We start from the raw sequence: 24,979 nt of genomic DNA, 5'->3' as shown, positions 1-24,979 counted from the left end.
TAATTTAGATTTACAACCACATTGTTCTGTGTTATTTCTTTAAAAACCCATGTTTTAGGGCAGAAGTATTATACTTAGTTTGGCTTGAGTGCGACTTAAAATGTAAACAATTACATTTCCTTGTCAGGGTGGTATTTAGAGGTTGGTGGTTTTCATCTCATTCTTTACTACTCTTCGATGTTAACATATTGCAGTTTCTCTTCCTGAAAAAGAGTGGTTTCTAAACAAACCACATTCTTTTTCACACCCTAGTTTACCAAGGTAAAAACCTTTAAACAATAACAGACATTTGCCCTTAACTTTGATTCTAAAGAGCCACACTGTCAAATAGAATGTCTTAATAATTATTTTTTTAAATGTTCTTCACAAAGGAATCTTTAAAAAAATCAGTTTATTAATGTTTAAAAGTTGATAAAGCTATGTGCAAAATGATTCACAAAAGTCAGAAACCTATTAAATACTATTTAAAAAAAAAGACATTTCTTGGTTTAATTGCACTGAAAACCATACTAAAGAGACAGCAATACATTTTTATTCTTTGTAACATTTATAAACATCTTCAATTAACTATTTAATAAACAGCTGTACTGAAAAACTTCTGGTGTTCCCTCAGTTAAAGTAATGCTTTAAGGCCACATGTGGGTGATACTTTCTTAAGAAATACACATTCAATGGTGTTAACACAGGTTAGAAAAATCCAATAAAATGCTGAAACAAATACATTCAAAAACCATGAAAAGTACTTTTAACACAACAAAATACAACCACCCTGTTGGTTGAAATGATTCACACAACCCTCTGAAATAAACATCAACAAAAGTGCCAAAGACAGCTGCTGTATTCGTTAGACAAAATTGTTAGGAAATCTTTCTTGGTTTACAAAGTTACCCCCGTCAGTTTTCACCTTGTTTTGCTTGTTTCTCCTATGTCACTAGGACTCTTTAGATAAGCTAGACTCCCAGATGCAGATTTCAGCTGCAATGACTGTGATACTGTAAAACACACCATTGTAAAGTTGTAAAAAAAAAAAAAAAAATCAAAGTGACTACAACCAAATTCCAAGAAACTGATCCAGCTTACATGGAAACTTTGGCCTCAGCAAATGAAATTGCTTTACATCTCCATCTCCTCACAGTCTACCTCTGGGACACAGCCTATTAGCTACAGATGACAGAGAAATGGGCCCTGCCACCCACTCCACCCTACTCCCCAGCTCTGATGAATGCCAGGTAGTTAAAATATTAAGTAAAATAATTTTGAGGAGAGGTGTGAGGGGGAGGGAGGGTAGGATATGAAGCATACCTAGAGAAGCAGAAGTGCACACACTCACTTGGGTTGGAAAATTAATGAAAGAAAACATTTTCTCTTCAAAACTCCAGACAGAGACACTTTCACAAGGGGACATTAGTCTTTGAGGAGGGGCCAAATGAACCCTTCAGGAGCTTGACAATGCTAGACCTTTGGCTCAGTGCAAAATCAAAGCTCGAGGGGGGAGGAAATAGATTCCTGGCGAGGACCTGCTCTCCACCCTTCCCAGTGCATTGTTCACAGGAACTACCTCTACCACCGACACCCACCCGGCACCACCAGGCCGTTCTTACTGTCCCCACCCTCCCTCTGGCTCCAGCAGCTCCTCCCTGGCATAGGTGCAGGCACAGAGATTTTTTCCCCCCAAACACTGGGGTGGTGGGTGACCACGCAAAGGACGCTCCCCATGAGTTGGCAGCTTCCAGTTCTAGGAAGAAGAGTTGACGTTCCCAGAGGACATTATGGTTTCTGGATTGTCCCCATCGTCCTTCTGGGGGTGAGAGGAGTTGTCTGACTTACTGCGGCTGAATTCCACGCCGGCGATGATGGGTCGCTTGAATTTGCCAGTGGCATCTCCTCTGGGGCACTTACAACAGGACATGATACGGATGAAGGCCCGGCGCATCTCCTTATTGGTCAAAGTGTAAATGATGGGGTTGGTGCCGGAGTTGAGCACCGCCAGCACCAGGAAGTACTCAGCTTTGAAGAGGATGTCGCAGGTCTTCACCTTGCAGCCCACGTCCAGCAGGAGCAGGATGAAGAGGGGCGCCCAGCAGGCAATGAAGACGCTCAGGACGATAATCACCGTCTTGAGCAGAGCCAGCGACTTCTCTGAGCTGCGGCTGGCCTTGGACATGTTCTTGCGGAAGGTCAGACGGCGGCTCCGAGTCCTGACCAAGGAGTAGATCCTGCAGTACAGGATGACGATGGACAGGAGGAGCCCGGTGAAGACCGTGGTGCAGAAGAGGATATAGTGCTTGTGGTACAGGGGCAGCACCGTCGAGCAGCTGGGCAGCGCGTTGATGCAGTTCCAGCCCATGATGGGCAGGCCACCCAGGATGAGGGAGATGATCCAACAAGCGCTGATTAGCAGGAAGGAGCGGGAGCTGTTGCTCTCATTGTGGAGTTTCATCTTCAGCATCGTGATATAGCGTTCAATGGCGATGGCTAGGAGGCTGAACACAGAGGCAGACAGGGCCACAAACATACTCCCTTCCCGCAGAAACCACTGGGCGGGGGTGAGCTTGTAGGTGTTGGCCCCAGAGAAAAGCAGGTTGACTGTGTAGGCCACTCCTGCCAACAGGTCTGAGAGGGCCAGGTTGCCAATAAAATAGTACATGGGTCGGTGGAATTTCTTGGTTTTCCAAATGGTCAGCAAGACAAAGATATTCTCTAGGATGATAAAGCAGCAGATGAGAATAAACACCGCTGAGGTCACTTTAATGCCGTTCTCCTTGTCTGCACCTATATTCAGCTTTCCCGTGTAGTTGTAATGCCGGATGATGATGTCATAATTGACGTAGTCGGAGACAGAGCTGCGGAGGGTCTTGACCAGCGGGATGCTGGTGGACCCCATGGTGCGCAGTCTCCAGGAACCGGGTGTTCGCTTCTCCAGCGAACGCTAGAGGGCGACGCGGAGCGAGCCTTCACTTGCTATGGAGGGCGCTTCGATGAGAGAAATCCAGGCTTTTCGCGTATCTTTTTCTTGGCTGGAGAGGGCCTCGGAAACCGCAGCCTTAAACAAGTTACAGAGAGAGTCAGGGAAAAGCCACGACACACTTGCACAATTCATTCTAGCTAGGGCATTGCGCCAGTTTTGTTGATTTGTTTTAAGGAAACTTGGGGAGAGGGATTTAAAAAAACAATCAAATTCTTGTTTCTTGCCAAAAAAAAAAAAAAAAGGAAGGGGAAGAAAGGGAGGAAAAAAACCACAGAAATTTTATCCAAACTGAAACTCCAACTCGGCAAGACGAAAACTTTCCCTATGGTCAAGTCCCCTCAAATGGAAATGAGAAAAGTGGAGGGGCGAGCCCCATTGAACCCCACTCCCACCTTGTCACTGCCCCCCTATCCCCACCCCGACAGGTTTGCAGCGGGAGAGTCTCAGAAGCATTCACCTGCTCAACGTGGGGGAGGGGGGGCTCACTACGAGCGCACCGGCTCTGTGGAGGAGACCCAAATGCCAATACAAGGGTGGAGCCACACACCTCTGCCCCACCGACACCACCCAGCTGAATGAGACCAGACCCACTTAACTGCCTAGCAAGAAATTAGATTGTCACGAAAATCATTGACGGCATTAAGTCATTTTGGGGCTCTATTAATAACTCTCTGGAAGCAGGTGCGGTTAGAGTCCGAGGGCTCAGCGTGGTGTGGGCAGACAAACCCTCCCTGGCCTTGTGGTAAACAAGAAAAGTTAGCGCCTCCGGAAAGCAAACAGCCTTTTCTTTCTTCTTCTTTTTCTTGCAAGGCAGTGCAAGAACACATCAAGGTACCCAGTGAAAACCATTCATGAGATATTGCAATAAATCCCATAAGTTCTCCTACACTCATGGATTGCATAAGGAGTATTTTTAGTTACTGTGGGTATAGCCAACACAAAAAGAGAAGTTACACCACTTACGATAACAATACCTGTCACTACATTCCTAATGCAAGTGCAAAACTACTCTGCAGAAACTCACATAAAAGGACAACTGGTGAATTTACTGCCCTCCCCCAACACGTTGCCTCTTCTCATAGAACTAGACAGTGTGCACCGAATGCAACGTGGCCCTGGTTGGCAGAGGTCTATTTGTACGTTGTTTAAGTCTTTCACAGTAACGCAGCAATGGGATAAAAGTCGAGTAATAAAGGCGAGAGCGATCCCACCAATTCCTGGAACAGCAGAGGCAGCTCGCGACCAGAAGCTCCCCTGTCTCCCCATCTAATTCCACACCCTGCTCGCCGGCAGTGTAAATTTAAGCCCTTAGCACCCCTGTCCCATATTCTTTGTCTGTAGGATTTCCAAAAATAAGCGCCTTCCCTCACCCCACTCCAACCAAGCGCAGCTTCCACTATCGTCCACCCCCAGTCGATTCTACAATTGGGACTTGACCTTTTTGAAACTTCATGAATCACAAGTGCCCAAGAGCAATCCGACCGCGCTGGGCTCGTTAGTAGCCCAGAGACGCAAGTTTTCAGCGCCCAGAAATGGATGTTTTAAAAGTTTTTGTTTTGTTTCGTTCCGGTTTAACAATTCCTTTCGGACACTAAAGCCCTGTGGCCGCGCGGCGCCCCAGCCCGCGTCCCCTACCTCGCTCAGGCGGGACGAAGTTGCGTTCGACGAGCTCCGGGTCTGCACTGAGCGCTCGTCATCTTGCTGCTGCCGGTGCCTGACAGTGTCGCTCTCTAAACTTACTCCAGTCGGGGTCCCCTCCCTCCGCAGCCGCAACTCCATTGGCCAGCCCCGCTCGCTGCGGCGCGCGCCGGCCCGCCAGCTGAAGTCGCACAGCGCCCGCTGACGCTGGGTGGCTTCTTTAAGAAGAGGCGGGAAGAGGTTAAATGCTTCAAACTCCCACGCCCTCCTCCTGCGGCTGGGGGCCCCCGGATCTCCGCTGCTGACACTGTCCAGGAAAGATCTGGGGCAGAAACAAATAAAAAGAACCCCTCCCCACCCCCAAGCAACAAAAAAAGAGAGAAGGGGGAGAGAGAGAGAGAGAGAGGAGCCGGGTGCCCCGGGACTCTAATGTATAAATCACGGCCGGCGCCCAGCTGTCGGCCGCTCGGGGCGGTGGAGACCACTCTCTCCAGCCTTAGGAAGGAGAAGAGTTGGAGAGCCTTTAGAAAACTTTCTCCCGAAAAGTCCTAGGGGCCAGAGGACTGTCCAGCGTCTCGCCGCGCACCTCCCTGGTTCCCTTGGGGAATCAGGCGCCCCGGGGCCACTTCTGCGCAGGCAGGGGAAACCGGAGCCCTGCCTTTCTCTGAGGAAAAGACTGAGAAGGGGCTGCAGGAGGTTTGCGCGAGGCAAGCAGCCACAGTGGGAGAATAGGCGGAGAGGTTCCTCCACTTCTCCCTACCTCCACGCCCACCCCCATGCCGCTGCGGCGTGGAAACTTGCGATCTGAGGGACAGAAAGTGGCTTTCCCCGGGGGGCACGGTGAAATGGACCAGCGCCGGGAGATGTGTTGGGCGGGTGTTCCCCTCCCTCAACTGGGCGCCAAGTCAGGCAGTTGCCCCAGATTCTGGCCAGTGGTGAGAGGCCTTTGAGGAGGTGGGCAGTTGTGGGTCCTGAGAGATTTTTGAAACCTTGTGCAGCTCAGGAAGTTCCAAAGAGGAAGAGCCACAGGGCCCAGCCCAGCTGGGGCGTGAGCCTTTTTTTCCCCCTTTATTAGGGAGGCGCCCCCAAACTTTCATGCTCAAAACTCGCCCACTCTTTCCTTTCGCTTAGATGCTACTTCAGAATGTGAGAATGAGAGGTGGCTTTGGTCAGCTCCCCTCCAGTGACAAGCTCAAAGCACTTCTGCCCTGCCTTAATGGGCAAAGACGTTTCCACCTAGTACCGTGGCTTTATATCCCTTGCAGATGTGAACGCAAAACGTCGTTGTGCAGTTTCAATTGACACACACCCTGTATCTGAATGACTCACAAGGAGTCTGCGTGAATAAACAGACCCCTGACTTATGAGTTTGCAAAAGAAAAAATCAAGTGTCAGTTAATTCACAGCTGTCTGAAAGCCCTCATCAACGACCCAGCGCATACCCACAAATACAACAAAAGTACAACAGTACAGTGCATACAACTTGCACGTGCATACAACCTACAAACAAAGATCACAGACTCTAGGATAAATCCTGATTGGGTTTGAGGATTTAATTCATTTGCAGGGGGAGATATGTTGCGTCAACCCAGCACAACACACCCCGTGGGACTTGTCAAACTCCACCCCCATCCACTAATTTTATGAGTTCTTTAAAGGGAAAAGAATGAAAGTGAATTGCATACCCAGACTATATCAGGCGGGTGATAGATTATCTAATTTAACACTACTACTCTGAAGTAGCCATTGCAGGTCATTTTATTGATGAAGGGAAATGTCACTCACGCAGACAGCTTAGCTGGATATCCTAGCTAGTGAACGGCAGAGCAGGGTTTCAAACCTTAAATACTGCGGATGCCGTGACTCCCAAGTCACACTCCTTCAGTCAATAAACAGGGAATTGAAAGCTATGTTCCTGAAGGGAAACAAACCTCTAGTTTTACAGTTTTAAATTTGTACTAATTTCTTGACAATATATGGCTACAAAATGTATACAAAGATATGCTAATGAATGTCCTTTTAAAAACCACTTATTTCCTGATACAAAACACTTGCTTGTAAAACTTGCAACAAAAGTATACTAATGAATGTCCTTTTTTATTTACCATGAAGCATTTTCTCTTTGCTGAAATGTTTTACTAAATGTTATTTTAATTTTGATCACCTTTTTTATTATTAAGACTTTATATATATTTTTTAGAGCAGCTTTAGGTTTACAGTAAAAATGACTGGAAAGGTACAGAGGTTTCCCATGTATCTTGTGCCTCCACACATGCGTAACCTCCCCCATTATCAACATCACTTACTAGAGGGGTACATTTATTGTAATTGATGAACCTACATTATCACATCATTATCACCCAAAGTCCATAGTTTACCTTAGGGCTCATTATTGAGGTTGTACTTTCTATAGATTTGGACAAATGTATAAGGACAGGTATCCAGCATTATGATATCATGCAAAATATTTTCACTGCCCTACAAATCCTCTGTGTTCTGCCTACTTATCTATCCCACCCCCATGAATGCCTTTTTAAAACCACTGATTTCTTGACTATATACTCGTATGTATGTAAAGTGTATACAAAGGTAGACTAGTGAATTTTTATAAAACCTCTCATTATCTACCTATAATATCTCATGTAAGGGTGTACTTTTAATATTTGTGTACTAGATTCTAAGTGTTACACATATTTACTCATTTAATCATTATAATGACCTTATAAGTTAAGTATTATTCTTATCCTAATTTCACAAACAGGGAAACTGAGTCCCAGACATATTAAGCATCTTGGTTAATATGGGCTATGACCATAGATGGGCTACAGATTCTTAACCACTGCTCCAAACCACCACGTTAAACCTCAAACATGTCAAAGAACTACATCGGCTAAGTCAGTCCTTTTCTTATGAATACTGTTGGGGAGAACAACATTTAATATTGATCCAATGTTTCAAAGAGCTCAAATACTTTGTAGATGATTATTTAGTAACACTCATCCTTAGTACACACCTATGAGATATAAAGTATAGATGACCACTCAGGCAAAATTAGAAAGGAGGCAAAGCTATTTGCAGAGATGGTTTCCCTGCCAATTCCAAATCACTGGGTCCCACACATTTTTTCCCATTACTTGCGGGAGTGGCCCTAAGAATTGCATCCTCAAGTTATCTCATGGCTGCTAGCCTAGCTCCCTGTCCATGGTTGCCTGGAAGCCAAGCCCAATGTTTCTAGCTTATTTCCTATAGCATTGAGATTACCATTTGATTACCAAGTCACACTGAGGTTGCTCCATTCCAAATTTCTGATTTCAAAGCAGATTTGCTATTCTTTGTCGTCTTTGCACATTGTTCTTTGCTTGCTTTGATGTTTCTCTAAGCGTTGCCAGAGAAAATACCATACAATATTTGGGACTTATACTAATATATATACATACTGAGGGTGCCAAAAAAATGTTTGCAAGTAGGCACTTTTGTCAACGTTGCTCAAGCAGTAGTTCACCATAATCAGAATTATCTGGATGCTGATGGTAACCACTTTGAGCACCTCTCGTAATTGCAGAAATCAAACATGACTTGTGTTTTGTATTCATCTTTTGTTATTGGTATATATTGAGTATTATAATTTTAGTACTGTTTTCCTTTCTTAAAATGTGTATACATTTATATATATATATATATATATATATATATATATATATATATACACACATTTGTTGTTTATCTGCAATTTAAATTTAACTGCGTGAGCTGTATTTTTATTTGCTAAATCTGGTGATGCTGCTCTTTTTCCTAAATGCTCTAGTAATGTTCCAACTTCCTCTCCTCCCCCCAACCCCCTGTAAAGAGCCAAGACTCCCTTTACTCATTTATTCACAGGAGAATAACTAGCCTCTTACTTTGCGGAAAAACCATTATCACCACTTCAATTTCCCTCCTCTCCAACTTCTAGCTTAAAAATGTCTCCCACTCTTACCTCCTTCCACAGTTTTACTCCTTCCCAGGGTAAACTCTTATACATATCACCATGCTACTCCCCCCAAACTTTCTAAGGCTCAGTTCAATTATTCCTTCTCTGTCTTGTATTTTCAATTCTTGGCCTCTTGTGACTCTTTACCTTCAACTTATGTTACTATTTTTGCATTTCCTCTGTCAAAAACTCACTGTCTTCCCCTTGTACTAGGTGCCAATATAAATCTCTCTCTCTTCTCCTGTTTGCCAATATTCAAAACTACATAGTGGAACATGTCAGACTTGGGTTCAGCCTTCACACTGCCAATTCCCAGCTGTGTGACTTTCAGCAAGTTCTTTGAACTTCCTTGAGCCTTAATGCCCTCATCTCTAAAATGGTATAATGATATTTCTCTCTTTCAGTCATTGGGAGGAATAAAGAGCTTCATGTGTATAACAAACACTGCAGAGCGTTGAGTAAATGTGTCATTCTCCCCCTACCTCTATCTCTAACTCTATTATACTCATTGCTTTCAATGCCTCACTTTCTATTCACTCCCTTTTTGATTTTCAAATAAAATTATTTTAATCAAATTATTACATGCACATGGTTAAAAAATCAAGTAGTATAAAACTTGCAAGAAAGAACACGAATCACTCCTCAGAGGCCCCCTGGTCCTCTAATTCTCCCAAGTACTTTGAAGTCTTATTGATGTTTCTTCTGGTGGTTATTTGAAAATCTTTAAATCCCATGTTTTATACCTCTGTTTCTTGATTATCAATTTTAAGCAGCATCTATAGATTTTCTGCCATGTGGAAAGAGTATTAATTCACTTACCCTAAAAAAAAAATGCTTGTGTTATAAACTTTCTAAATCTTTGCATGTCTGATATTTTAAAAACTCCCTGTTTACACTTGACTCATATTTTGGCTGAATATAGAGTTATAGTTTATAATTTTCTTGGGGAATTTTGAAGACAGTGCTCCTTTCTCCTTTAATTTCTGGTGTTACTGATACAAAGCCTAAAGCTCTTCTGATTCCAAAACTTTACATATGACTACTTTTTTCTTCTCTGGACATTTTTAGAATATTTTCTTTCTCCATAGTGTTCCAGGAATATACAATGATATGTATTGATTTTCCAAGCTCCCTCATACACACACTGACCCTTTACAGTGTGGGAAATCATCTGAAATTACGAGATGTGATCAAATAATACGGTGAATGTTTAAATTTTAAAAAATTATTACAGTAAAAGACACATTGCCATTAATCCCTCTCAAAATACTCTGCCCCCCTACTCTGAACACACTTATCCCATTATTCTTGCCACTTTCTGAAGGAGTTTTGGAAGTCCTCTTTTGTGAGTGTCTTAGTTGCACTGTCATGGCTGCCTTGACATCCTGAATCAATTCAAAACGTTTACCTTTCATGGTCATTTTGACTTTGGGGAAGAGCCAGAAGTAGCACAGTGCAAGATCTGGCGAATAAGGTGGATGAGGACACACCATAATGTTTTTATTTGACAGAAATTGCCTTATACCAGAAGGAATATGTGACATGGAGCCTTTCCATTGTGGTCATAAAATATGGTGAATGCTGCTGGTGAGTGCCATCCAACAGAAAGGCAGGGATCTTCAATATGGGAAGCTGTGTGTCGAAACTTAGTGTGTGACAAGTTGCAAATTATTTGGTGCAGTCAGTCAGGTGTGAGCTGCAGTCAGTCGAGTGTGAACTATGGTTGAGAGAAGGTGTGTTTTAAAGGGTGCTTTATATCATCCTCCATCATGACAACGCTCCGTGTCACACATCGCTTCTAGTATATGGCAATTTCTGTCAAATAAAAACATTACGATGTGTCCTCATCCACCTTATTCACCGGATCTGGCACCATGCGACTTCTGGCTCTTCCCCAGAGTCAAAATGATTCAGGACGTTGAGGCAGCTACGACAGCGCAATGAAAGACACGAAAGAAGACTTCTAGAACTGCTTCAGAAAGTGGCAAGAATGATGGGATAAGTGTGTCCGAAGCAAGGGGGATTAATGGCAATGTGTCTTTTATTGTAATAATTTTTTTATTTAAATATTCATCATATTTTGTGATCACAACTCGTATGTGTGTGAGAGTCACAGTTACTTCCTATTATTACTAGACATGCTAGTAGGACCCCTGACCGTCACTATCTTTAGGTTTTTTTCTTTTGAGGTACTCGTTTATCCAGAGGAAAAAATCTCCCACTCTCCTTCCCAGAAGATTTAAACTTGATTGTAGCATCCTAGGAGAAGGGAGAATGGAGCTATGGTATGTCACCATTTAGCATATAGACTTCCACTTAACCATTTTATTTTGACAGTAGTGTTCCACAGTCAAAGTCATTTTGCTCACCCTCTCTATGCCAAATCTTCTGCCCCGATAGAGGAGAAACAGTCACTCTAGTTGTGCATGACTAGGGAAAATCATGGTCATGGTAGGATAGGATGAGGGGGTAAGAATGATTCCAACTGCTGCTAAAGCAGACTTTCTGTTCTCATCTTAACTTTCATCTCTACTCTCAGAGATACCTAAAAACTCCAATTTCTGGGCCTTTCTGGGGTTCTGTAGAGCAACTCAGCTTGCTTCTGGGCTTTCCCCCTTATAACCTCAGTTTTCAGTTTTCTTAATTGTACTAAGTAAATTAACATTCATCCCTCTGTTTTTAAGTTTCCAAAATTGTGTTGCTGTCGTTTCTTGCTTTTCTTTCTCTTTGTTTGTTTATGCAAACAAATAAAAAAAATCCCTTTACTATTATGTCAGTGAAGTGTAGGAGTGGAAGGAAGTGAAAGTGTTCAATTTACCATCTTTGAACTGAGGTCATTTTATTTTCTCTTAAACCCATGCAGTGTGGCATTTTCTGCAACTGTTTTCCTGAGCTTGACCTTTCTAAAGACTCAGATGAGTCCCTAACTAAGATAGGCAGAGGCTCCTCATGAATCTCATTCAGGGACTTTCTGTAACATTTGACAGTGCTGACTCCCCACCCCCTTGTTGAAACTCTTCCCTCTGCTCTTCTGTAGCAGTGCTATCTCTCATTCTCTTCTGACTCAGACTGTTTTTTCTCAGTATTCTTAACTGGCTTCTCTTTTTCTATATTATCCTAAACATCCTTTTATACATAAGAAATATATAGCCTATATTATGTGTCTGGCACTTTACTAAACAAGTATTTTGTATGTAATAAATTTATCTCCTCAACAGCTCTACAAGTGAAGTACTATTAAATAACCCATTTTACAGATGAAGAAACTGAGGCACAGAAAGCTTAAGTAAATTGTCCAAAGTCTCAGCTTTTTCTCACTGTGCGTATTGCCTCTTCAAATGCTATATCCTCATTCTTCCCTCTTATCCTTTCACACTTTCTTGGCTTTTCTCATCTACTTCAAGGGCTTTGTCTATCACATATATGCAGGCAACTCTGCACTGAACATCTCTAGTCCCACCTTTTTCTTATGCTCCAAACTCAACTCCCAGATATTTATTGGAAACCTCCACTTGCATGTCTTACGTGCACCTCAGGATCAAAAGCCAACCATGTCATTTTTACCATTCTCTTCTCAGACCAACTCAACCTACTCTCTGTTATACATATCAGTTAACAGCATCAGCAGTCACGTCATCACACAAGCTAAAACACTCAGATACCATTCTGATTTCCCCTTCTCTTTCCCTATGTGAAATTTGCTGCCAAGACTGTTCTTTGAAGGGGCCTCTGAATTCAGTTCCTCATCACCCTTCCAGTCATTGTTAGGGTCTTACCTCCTGCTTATCACAGCTTCCTCCTAACTGCTCTCAGCTCTAATCACCCACACCACTATCTACAGGTAATCTCCATGGGAGGGAAGCAGTTCCTTATATTACAAAAGAATAACAGGATCCCTTAAAGAAACATCTCATTTATATGTTTACAGAGCAATAAGCACATACCAGGAGAAACTAAAAGCTATAATTTCCAAACCATTGATGATTAAGTACCAATCAGAAACTAAGATAAAGCAATTCTGAAATTATAATAGAGATAAAAATGGATGTTCATTTATTTAGTCAATAATTATCTATTGAGCACGTACTATGAATCAGCAGACATTCTTCTAGGCCTGGGTTGCAGCCTTGAAGGATACAGATAAAGTCCCTGATACCGTGGAGTTTATATTCCTGTAGAAAAGATAAATGGTAAAGAAATAAACAAATAGTACATAAGAAAATATCAGAAGACAATGAGTACAATGCTAAACATTAACGTAGGATGATGTGACCTTGAGTTGGTCCTCTGGGTAGCCAGGGTAGGCTTCTCTGAGAGGTTGGCATTGGATACTAGTGCACCATGGCAGGCTCAGGGCTCTCTGCCACAGCATCTGGAAAACCAGAGAAGGACGCTGCCCTGCCCTGAGAGGCAACCAGCAGAGTGAGGGCATGTGCCCTTGGACCTATCTAGGAGACTCACTCTGTCAACTAAGGCAATCTTCACCCCTCTCTGGGCTTTTAAGATCCTTTCCATCCCTAGTACTCCATTACTTGCCTTCCAAGTCCTGTTCCTTGAAAAACAGCTATCAATGCTGCCCCTTTTCTTCCAACTTAAGACTTTAACTGCAATGCCAGGAGTAGAGGCCTGACTGGAACTCTGTTCTATCTCTCATGGAACCTTGCTTGGCCAGTGGTGGGGAGAACCCCATGCTTGGCCAGTGGTGGGGAGAACCCCATGCAGCCAGAGCGTAAAATAGAAGACGCCTGAGAGCAGCTGTCAGCAAACACGTGGCGCTAGTGGTTCCCTCAACTTTACCAGGCTTGAAGATCAATGGAACCCCAGAGGATTCACTCTAACATTCAATAAAATCACCTTCTCCTGAGGGAAATTTCATAAGCAATCTCCGCCTAATGCAACATTACTTATCTGTAAAAGAACACATTAGCAAAATCTAATTATTCAAGATGATTTTTTAAAAAATAGAGGATGGGGGAATATATCTATATTTATGTTTTATATACCTTATACATAAATTTGCAATAAATAAAAATATCAGAAGAAATTTTGCTTCATACAAAAGAAATCAAAGTTGTCAGCTCTGAAAATTTACTCAATAGATGAACTTTCTCTTGAGTCACTTCTCCAGCTATTTTGGAAACAGACTGAACACAGATTCTCCAATAAGTTTTATGTCATGTAGACTCTCTCTTTTTAAAGTTTCTAAACTAGTCTTACAGGGTTGTAATTAAGTGTCTTTTACATTTGCATTATCTCTTATGTCTTTTTCACAAGTCTCAAAAAGATCCAGTGTTCACACAAATTACAGAGGTAACTAAGGGCACTCTGGGCTGCAGTTTTCTCTCCCAAGTGTGCTTTTCTGAGATGCAACATGAAGAGACCATCTTGCTTCATATCCCTGGCAGACCAGACCGCAGTGAGGAGAAAACTGTGACTGCTGTCACATTGATGTGTTTAAGGAGATTGAACTGAATTGTGCATACATGAAAAAGAATTTTAGTTTTGGTCAAAACGGCGGAATAGGTTAATGCTATGCTCACCTCCTCTCAGGACTACATCAGTTACAACTAAACCACAGAACAATCATTATTGAGAATCACCGGAAGTCTAGCTGAACCAAAGTCCTACAATCACAGACATACAGAAGCCACCTCAAAACTGGTAGGAGGGGCAGAGATGTGGAACAGGCTGATCCAACTCCCACATGTGACCATTAAAAATTAAATCAGGAGGGATATCTCAGCTGCAGAGTTTGCCCCCTGAGGAGTGGGGTTCAAGCTCCTCCCCAGCCCAGGGTTTCAGTGCTGGGGAGAGAAGTCCCCATAATTTTGGGCTGTGAAAACCAGTGGAGATTGTGTCTGAGTGAGAGGAAGGCAGCTGCAGTCCCAGGAGCTCCTCTTAAAGGGCCTGTGCATGGACTTACTTGCTGATGGACTCACTCACTCTGAGCTCCAGTGCTGGGGCAGCAGCTCAAAAAGCACCAGGGACATACAGGGAGGAACTGAGTTGTTTAGCTTCACAGTGAGGGAGCTAAAAGGGGTAGATTTCTCCTGGACAGAGGAACTGGCTGAAGCCATTGTTTCTTGTTTGAGCCCTCCCCTACCCTGCATACAAATGCAGGCATATTCTGTGTCTGAGTATCCACCAAACTGGATATCGCCTTTCACCTGCCCCACCTTAATGATTCCCTGAGACCATGCCCCACCCAACTTTTGGGCACAACCAAGCTCCTTCCAGTGGCTTTTCCATATAAACGGCCTGTCTTGGCTTAAGATACAGACATATCTAAAATATCTCAAAGGTTCACAAAACCCAAAGTAGCAGCATCTGGCTTCAGCATGTCCCACACCTCTGGCTGAGTAGCCCTCAGCCTGGCACTAGAAACCACTGGCTTTGGTTCATGGCTGGGCCTCTCAAGGCCTCTAAGCACAGCATGAGGGTCAGCAATCTCTGGATTGCTTTGTGGATCATACTAGGTAGCCCCAGTCAGGACACAAACTGCAGATGAACTTGGCCTGAAGCAGGCCCCTCCCAGGAGGCCCCAAGACTGGTAGACCCAATGGCCAGCTTTGGAGTGGGCTAGAGCATCACCTGGCCACCTCTAATGATGACACACCCAAAGAGTAGACTGGGCAGGTACAAGAGCCCTGCTAAAGTGAGTCTTGCTTTATAGGATCAGCCCCTGCACAACAGCTCCTCCTCTTTAGTCACAGCCAGTCTTCTCAACAAATTATCCTGAGGGTCAATCCCTCCTACTGATGTGCAAACAGCAATCACGTCTCAACTACAACAGGAAGGCACACAACCCATACACTTGGAGCACCCAGCTCTGGTAACTAGGGAGACTGCACCACTGAGTCCCACGGAACACCTACTACATAAGGTTGCTCTACTAAGAATGGGAGGCATGGCAGCCCTACATAGAAACAAATACAGGGAGGCAGCCAAAATGGGGAGACAAAGAAAAATTCCCAAATAGAAGAAGAAAACAAAGCTCCAGAAAGAGACTAAACAAAATGGAGACAAGCAACCTACCACATGCAGGGTTCCAAACACTAGTTACAAGGATGCTCAATGATCTCAGGGAAAACTTCTACACAGATAGGAAACATAAAAATGGATATAGAAAACAGAAGAAAGAAACAGTCAGAAATAAAGGCTACAATAATTGAAATGAATAATAAATTAGAGAGAATCAATAGTAGATTAGATGAAGCAGAGGATTGAATCAATGATTTAGAAGATAAGGTAGCAGAAAACACCCAATCAGAACAGGACAAAGAAAAAAGAATCCAAAAAAATAAGGATACCAACATCAAACATACCAACATTCACATCATAGGAGTACCAGATGTAGAAGAGAGGGAGCAAGAGATTGAGAAAAAATGATGACTGAAAACTTCTCTAAACTGGTAAAGAAAATAGATATACAAGCTCAATAAGTGCAGAGAGCCTCGAACAAGATGAATTCAAAGAGGCCCACACCAACACACATCATAATTAAAATGCCAAAGTTAAAGACAAAGAGCGAATCTTAAAAGCAGCACGAGAAAAGCAGTTCATTACCTACAAGGGAGCTCCCATAAGACTGTCAGCTGATTTTGCAACAGAAACTGCAGGCCAGAGGGGACTGGAAGAAAATATTCAAAGTGATGAAAAGCAAGGACCTATGGCCAATATTCCTCTACCTAGCAAAGTTATCATCTATAACTGAAGGACAAATAAAGAGCTTCCCAGGTAAGAAAAACCTAAAGGAGTTCCTTACCACCAAACCAGTATTACAAGGAATGTTAAATGGGCCTCTGTAAGACAAAAAAAAGGATAAAAAATATGAATAATAAAATGGCAATAACTACATATCTGTTAATAATTACTTTCAAAGCAAACGGGTTTAATGCTCCAATCAAAAGATAGGGAGACCAAATGGATAAGAAAACAAGACCCTTACATATGCTTCCTACAAGAGATTCACTTCAGATCAAAAAGTAAAGGATGGGAAAAAGGTATTTCATGAAAATGGAAAGAAACACAAAAAGCTGTGGGAGCAATACTTATACTAAACAAAATAGACTTTACAACAAAGGCTATAACAAGTGACAAAGAAGGACCCAGTAATCCCATTTCTGGGTAATTACCCAAAGAAATCCAAAACACTACTTTGAGGGGACCTGTGCATCCATAACTTCATGATAGCATTGTTTACAATGGCCAAGATGTACAGGCAGCCTCGGTGTCTGTCAATGGATGAATAAATAAAAAGTAAGTGGTACATATTTACAGTGGAATATTGTACACCCATGGAAGGGAATGGGTTCTTGCCATCTGCTGAGTTATGGATAGACCTTAAGGGTATTGTGCTGAGTGAAGTATATCAGACAGTGAAAGACTGATGCAATGAGATTTTGCTTATACGTGGAATCTAAAGAACAAAATAAACAAACAAAGCAAACAAACTCAGAGATACAGAGAACATTTTGATGGTTGCCAGATGGGAGGAGGCTTGGTTTGAGTGAAAAAGGGGAAGGGATTAATAAATACAAATTGGTTGTTACACAGTAGTCATAAGGATGTAGGGTATAGCATAGGGAATATAGTCAATAATATTGTAAGAGCTATGTATGGTGTCAGATGAGTACAAGATTTATCAGGGTAATAAATGGGAGGGGGGATTGGGGACTGGGTGGAAAAGGTGAAAGGATTAAGGAGTACAAATTGGTAGTTACAAAATAGTCATGGGGATGTAAAGTAAAGCACAGGGAATATAGTCAATACTATGGTAATAACTATGTGTAGTGCCAGGTGAGTACTAGACTAACCAGAGGGATCACTTCTTTAATTATATAAATGTTTAACCACTATGCTGTACACGTGAAATTAATACAAAATAATATTGAATGTTAACTGTAATTGAGAATTAGAAAATGTCGGGGGAAAGGTGAAGGGGAAGAAGAGGTTCAAATTTCCAAATATAAAACAAACAAGTCATGGGGATGTAATGTACAGCATAGGGTATATAGTCAATAATATTGTGATAGTGTGGTATGCTGTCAGATGGTTGCTGGACTTAACATGGTGATCACTTTTTTAGATATATAAATGTTGAATAACTATTGTGTACACCTGAAATTAATATAATATTATATGTTAGCTATATTTTAATAAAAATCATTTTAAAAAAGAAAACTATTATTTATAAAATACCTCTCCAAAATTTTTAAATTGGTAAGAAACACAAAAGCATTTTAATCTTTAATTTAATCAGACTAAAGTCTGATTGGCAAATAGCAGGTATTGTTATGCTTTTAAAGCAAATTCCCAGCTTTTAATTTGTTTGTTCCTTCCAACTAAGTAGTAAGCTGCAACTGTTATTCTCATTCTGTAGGCTGGAGAAAACTCCTAAGAAAGAAAGTTGCCCAAGGTCTTACAGTGAGTCTATAGCAGAGCCAGATAAAAAGCGGTAGACTCCCGGCTTCTTACCAGCGCCTGAAAAATAGTTAAAAAAAAAAAAAAAAAAATGTTCGAGGGATGAAGAAAGGAAGAAAGAAATGAAAAGATGGAGGGAGAAATACTCAACAAGTATTTGTTATTCTATGATGCTTACTTAACTTGCTTGTTTGTTTGTTGTCTGGCCCTCCTACTGGAATGTAAGTTCCATAAAGACTGACATTTTTTCAATCTTTGTTACTGCTATGATCATATGTTAGTACATAGTACCCAGTTAGTACCTGGCATATGGAAATGCTGAATAAATAGTGAAGGAATAAATTAAATGTCTCTCATACTCATCCTGAATTATGTCAAATGGAGTGGACTATTTGAAAGCAGGTAGATCATAAATCAGAGTATTCTTTTGCTTTTTTACTCAGTTTCAAGTTACAGAGGCACTGAGCTAGGTATCAAGCCATGAAGGAAATTTAAATGCATATTATTAAGTGACAGAAGTCCATCTGAAAAGGCTATATACTGTGTGATTCCAACTACATGACATTTTGGAAAAGGCAAAATTATGGAGACAGTAAAGAAGATCAGGCTTGCCAGAGGTTAGGAGGATGGTAGGGATGAATAGGCAGAGCACAGAGGATTTTTAGGGCAGTGAGTGTCCTGTATGATACTGTAATGATGGATACATGTCATTATACACTTTTCTCATAGAATGTGCAACACCAGAGTGAGCCCTAATGTAAACTATGGACTTTGGATGATAATATTGGGACAACGTAAGTTCATCCATTGTAACGAATGTACCCTTCTGGTGAGGAATGTTGATAATGGGCCAGGCACATATGGGAAGTCCCTGTACCTTTCACTCAATTTTGCTATGAGCCTAAAACTACTCTAAAAAATAAAGTCTATTAAAAATAAATTTTTTTTTAAAGATTTTATTGGGGAAGAGGAACAGGACTTTATTGGGGAACAGTGTGTATTTCCAGGACTTTTTCCAAGTCAAGTTGTTGTCCTTTCAATCTTAGTTGTGGTGGGCGCAGCTCAGCTCCAGGTCCAGTTGCCATTGTTGGTTGCAGGGGGCGCAGCCCACCATCCCTTGCGGGAGTGAACCAGCAACCCTGTGGTTGAGAGCCCACGCTCCAACTGACAGCCATCTGGCCACCCGGGAGCTGAGCGGCGGCTCATTGACTTTATTCTAGTTGCGGAGGGTGCAGCTCACTGGCCCATGTGGGAATCGAACCAGCAGCCCCGTTGTCCAGAGCTCGCACTCTAACCAACTGAGCCACCCATCTGACCCTATCAAAATTTTTTAAAAATAAAAAATAAAAGAGGCACCGTTTGTTGACTGTCGAGGGTTCATTTTCCTGTAGACAGTTAACATTAGTCTGTCATGGTCCCATTGTTTCAATTGAAATCTTTCTGGGTTCTCCTGAGACACTCCAAGTTTTTATCTACATATTTTAAATCAGACCATCTCAATTTGTCCTGTCATTTTGAGAAAAATCTATCCAGCAAGTTTTGCGTGATGAAGTAACAGACAATTTTATTTATATAAATTACAAATATTATAGTCCTTACAAATATAATATCAACATTGCAAAAGCACATTAATTCTTATTACCTGGAAAAAGTAAAATTAAATCAGTGAGACATCTAATTAGAAAATATTTAAAATGTAAATTCAGCCTAATTCCTTTAAGATCCTCTGGATTACAAGAATGGGGTAACCAAGTGGTCAGGAAATGGTCTTTACAGAGTGAAAGGATGGGTCAAAAACCGCTCTCATATATGTGAAGTAAACAAATGCTTCTCAGTGCTTAAGAGATCTTAACATGTTTACTCAGAGTCTGTAAGTAGTGTTTAGACTCAACCAGTTTAGTAAACTTTGCCTTTCACAGATTATTTTGCCTCCAGGTCATTCTAATTCTCATCTATTCCACTGTTTGTAACTTTTTTTTTTAATCTATTTTTTGTGACAGGAGGTGGGGTTGATAATTGAACAGAGAGGCAAGGGGATAAACAGATAATATGACTTGTATGTGTTCTCACAATTCAGCCAGGAATTTCCAACCAAGGGAGTTTTGTCTCTGTCACTAAATTCGAACTGTTGAAAACTGAGGAATTTTGGAAGATTATTATTATATGATAATTACTCTCCTGGTGTTCTGCTTATTTGAAATAAAAGTGTCTATTTTAATTAATAAAAAGGAAAATAATTGAAGCTTGTTATTTGAATACATTAAAAAATAATTGTGTGCCAATCCAGGCCTTTGCACTTGCTGTTTTCTGTCTAAAATGTTCTTCTTATCCTCAAATAGCTCATACCCTCACTTCATTCAGGTCTTAGATCAAATGTCATCTCCTCAGAAAGGCTGCTCCTGTCCCCTATCTAAAAATGCACACATCCTCTCTATACTCTATCTCCTTATACCTGCATAAGTTTTCTTTATAGCACTTAAATGATCACCCAACACATGACTTGTTTGTAATTTGTCTTCTCCCACCAGAGTGCAAACTCTACAAGTGAGTTGTTTTGTTGGTAGCCCACAAGGGTCCCTGGGACAGTTGTCACTAAAATAGCTATTGAGTGAATGAATTAAAATCACAAAAAGTTAGTGCTATTTCTTTCTCCTTAACCACCAAATGACTTTTGAAATGTATAAAGTGAATATTTTTAATTAAAAAACAACAACAACAATTCTCATTAAAATCCAAAAGAAAGCATCAAAACCTCTAACCATCTAAAGTAAAATCTAGAGCTTTCATAGAAATGTTTATGTACACCCTTAAACTATACCTCCCACTGACAATGTATGTCTTAGAAAGAGGATACCTTCTCAGTTACTACCATGTTTCCCCGAAAATAAGACCTACCCCAAAAATAAACCCGTTAAGACCGTCCTCCAGACGGACACATTTAGTACGTTATGATGATGTTCCAAAAGAAAATGACATGACTGTATTTGAATAAATGTAGAGTGTTGTACCTGAAAAACATAAGATATCCCCTGAAAATAAGCCTTAATGCGTGTTTTGGAGCAAAAATTAATATGACCCAGTCTTATTTTCAGGGAAATACAGTACTAAATTATTACGTTTAGTCAATTTAGTGAACGAAATCAGTCCAACTGGTTATTTGCCATTGCACAGAGAAGACCAATGGTTTTTGCTGAGTTATACTTTTCACCATTGACTTGACTTTAGATAAGACAGCGTTGAATCTCTAACTGAAAAAACCAAATGGCTGAAAGTTGACTTTCTTCCTGGCCTTTCCCATTTTCCCTCACCTCTTATCTTTCTGTGCTTTATTGTTTTATGACATTAAGGAAGATTTATTTATATGTTAATTCAATACACAAACATCCAGCACTGCATATATGCTAATGCTAAGAGTATGAAATCCCTGGTTTTCACATGCTCACAGTTTTGGAGGGACAACTGAGAAATAAACCTATACGTACCACCCAGCATATTAAGTTATGTGGTTCTGTGTCCCCAGCTGAACTTGCATTCTTATGCACCCAGGTTCTGAAAATGTTCCTTCTTGCTGAGACTTACTAGAACTTGGTACCTGAGCCTGATCTGTCTGAAACTCGAAGACATTGAAACCTCTGTAGGTATAGAAATAGAGCTGGAAAAGCTCATTTCAAAACTGCAGCAGTTTTCTGGAGAATTTGACACTTGATACATATTTGAGTCAGAGTTTTCTTTTATTCTTGAAAAATTATCAAAATGTGTCTTTAGGTTATGCAAACGGAAAGTTAAAAATCCAAATCAGGAAAGGCCACTTTTCAGAAATTGGCGTTAGAGAGTGAAATTTCTATTGCCACAAAGTAAAAACAAACAAAAGTAACCTACATAGTAGTATCTCCACTTCAGTATCTCAGGCATCTCAGACTCAACATAACTACAACAGAACTCTTGATTTCCCTTTACAAAAATCTCTGTACTGCGCAGCCACCCTCCACTCTCTCCCATCTTCCAGGTCTCAATAAACGATCCTGTCAGTCATGAGCAACACTTTGTCCCTTTCCTTTACTGGCAGATCCAATTCCTTGGCAATTCTAATACCTAAACACATCTCAAGTCTGTTCTCTTCTCTCTTTTTCCACTGTCACCTCTGCATCCCAACTGTTATCACCTTTCACTGAATTACTACAGTGGCTTCTTCAACTTCCGCTCCTGCTCATTTTCACTCCATTCTCCTCTTAAGAACCAGGAGATTATTTTTTTCCTCTTTAGAACAGTAATTTGATTTTTTAAATTAATAAACTTTATTTTTTAGAGCAGTCTTAAGTTCACAACAAAATTGAGGGAAGGTACAAGGTTCCCATATCCCTCTGCCCTGTACCTGCACAACCTCTGTCACTATCAACACCTCCCACCAGAGGGGTACATTTGTTATAATCGATAAACTAACACTGACAAACCATCATCAGTGCAAAGTCAACACTTTACATTAAGGCTCACTCTTGGTGTGGTACATTCCATGGTTTTGACAAATGTATAATGACATGTACGTATCGTTATAGTATCATACACAACAGTGTCACTCCCCTAAAAACCCTCTGTGCTCTGCCTATTCATCTTTCCCTCTCTACTAACCTGACATCCACTAATCTGTTGACCGTCTTCTCTAGAATGTCATACAGTATGTAGTCTTTTCGAATTGGATTCTTTCAGTTTATAGGATGCATTTGCATATTCTCCATATCTCTTAATGGCTTGACAATTCATTTATTTTTAGCAATGAAAAATATTTCATTGTCTGGATGTACTATAGTTTATTTATCCATTCACCTATTGAAGGACTTTTTGGTTCCTTCCAAGTTTTGACAACTATTAATGAAGCTGATCTAAACATCATGTGCAGTTTTTCTGTGAACATAACAGTTCATTTTGGCAAATACCAAGAAGCACAATTGCTGGGTCACATGGAAAGAGTATATTTAATTTCATAAGAAACTCTCAAACTGTTTTCCAAAGTGTCGTTTTGCATTCCCCCAGCAATGAATGGGAGTTTCTGTTGCTCCACATCCTCACCAGCACTTTGCGTTGTCAGGATTTTGGACTGTGGTCATTTTAATAGGTATAGAGTGGTATCTCATTGTTGTTTTAATTTGTAAATTGCTAATGACATATGATATTGACTATCTCTTTATATGTTTACTTACCATCTGTATGTCTTCTTTGGTGAAGTGTCTGTTCAGATTTTGGACATTTTTTAGTTGAGTTGTTCATTTTCTTATTGTTGAATTTTAAAAGTTCTTTGTATATTTTGGATAACAGCCTTTCATCAGATGTGTCTTTTGCATATATTTTCTCCTAGTCTGTGGCTTGTCTTCTCATTCTTTTGATTGTATCAAGAAATTTTTAATTTTAATGAAGTCCAGCTTATCAAGGTTTTGTCTCCTAGGTCATGCTTTTGGTGTTGTATCTAAAAAGTCATCACCAAGCCCAGTCACCTAGATTTTCTCTATGTTATCTTCCAGGAGTCTTATAGTTTTGCATTTAACATGTAGGTCAATGATCTATTTTGTGTTAATTGTTGTGAAGGGAGGAAGGTCTGTGTCTAGATTCATTCTTTTGCACGTGGATGTCCATTTGTTCCAGCACCATTTGTTGAAAACACTATCTTTGCTTCATTGTGTTGTCTTTGCTCCTTTATCAAATATCATTTGACTATATTTATGTAGCCCTATTTCTGTCTGGGCTTTCTCTTCTGTTCATTGATCTATCTATTCGTCTCTTCTTTTGTTAGTACCACATTGTCTTGATTACTATAGCTTTATAGTTAGTTTTCAAATCAGGAAGTGTCAGTCCTCCAACAGGAGTTTATAAAAAACATACTTTGTGTTTTAAAAACAAATCCTTCAAAGTCTTCATTTTGTCCTTAGAATGAAGTCTAAAATATTTAAGAAGGCCTCCAAGACCCTCTGCCAACCTCTCCATTTCTGTTTTCTCCTTCTTTCCCTCCTCACTTTTTATTCTTCCTGTGTTTCTCTAAATGTGCCATGCTCCTGTACATCTCAACACCCTCACACATGCTGTTTTTGTTGCAAGGTGTATCCTTGACAACTCTGTCCCCAACTGGCCGCCCTCCCCCACACCCAGCTAACTCTTTTTTATCCTGTGGGTTTCAGCTTAAACATCAACACTCCAGGAAGCCTTCTCTGACTGGCCTGACTGGGTCAGGTCCCCACGTTACATGCTTGCATTTCATTTGTATTCGCGCTCTCTCTTTCCTATGTATGTATGTATGTATGTATGTATTTATTTACTTATTTTAGCACATATTAAATCACAATTAATTAATTCTTTGTGTAGTTGTTTTGCAAGACGGGTGTCCCTACTAGATTTTATGTTCTATAAGGCCAGGGACTTCTTGTGGTCTCCCTGCCACAGTGCCTGGCACATGGCAAGGTGTCAGTAAGTACTAGTTGAGCAAGCGAGTGATTGAAACATCTCGCCCATATCTACATAGCCAATATACATTGGAACTATATAAGTATATCCCAAATGAGATCTGTCAGTCTTTTTGATACTAGAATTCATTAACAAGAATATAATTCATATACAAAGAGTCATTTGTATGTATTTGTCTAGTAATTAGCTAACATAAAGAGACATTTTATCCTGACTTTCTTGTTTATAAAATGACAATAGTTATAACAAAAAGTCAGATAATATTTCTTTATTTTCCTCTGAAAAGAACATTCTGCGAGAAACAAATTATTCCCAACTATAATGCTATCATTCAACCTCTTGGGCCGCGTAGAAAACAATTCATGGAGAGCCCACCAGCCAGCCCTTAGTTAATTATAGAAAGAGCAGGCACCTCTGCTACTTAGGTGATATTTCTGCTACAGTGACAAAAGAGGAAATTAATTCATGAATGGTTTTCTTTGTTCTAGCTTTACTTTACTCTGTGATACCTTTTGTACTTTCCTTAGACATAT

The 24,979-nt window shown here is 40.8% G+C and overlaps 1 protein-coding gene across 1 annotated transcript; it reads right to left on the bottom strand.

The window, feature by feature from the left end:
• Positions 1 to 374: 374 nt before the first annotated feature.
• On the bottom strand, positions 375 to 4,920 carry S1PR1 (sphingosine-1-phosphate receptor 1). The gene is made up of 2 exons (XM_019753710.3): positions 4,604 to 4,920; positions 375 to 3,043 (listed from the first exon to the last, which is right to left on the bottom strand). Exon 2 carries the CDS (start codon positions 2,882 to 2,884, stop codon positions 1,736 to 1,738), a length of 1,149 nt encoding a protein of 382 aa, XP_019609269.1. The 5' UTR covers positions 2,885 to 3,043; positions 4,604 to 4,920; the 3' UTR covers positions 375 to 1,735.
• Between the last annotated feature and the right edge of the window lie 20,059 nt (positions 4,921 to 24,979).

Source organism: Rhinolophus sinicus, chromosome 7 (genome assembly GCF_057876585.1).
Source record: "Rhinolophus sinicus isolate RSI-liver-muscle chromosome 7, RSI-T2T, whole genome shotgun sequence".
Taxonomy (NCBI): domain Eukaryota; kingdom Metazoa; phylum Chordata; class Mammalia; order Chiroptera; family Rhinolophidae; genus Rhinolophus; species Rhinolophus sinicus.
Note: the sequence above shows the minus strand (reverse complement) of the source record. Positions and strands in the feature narration are given on the sequence as shown.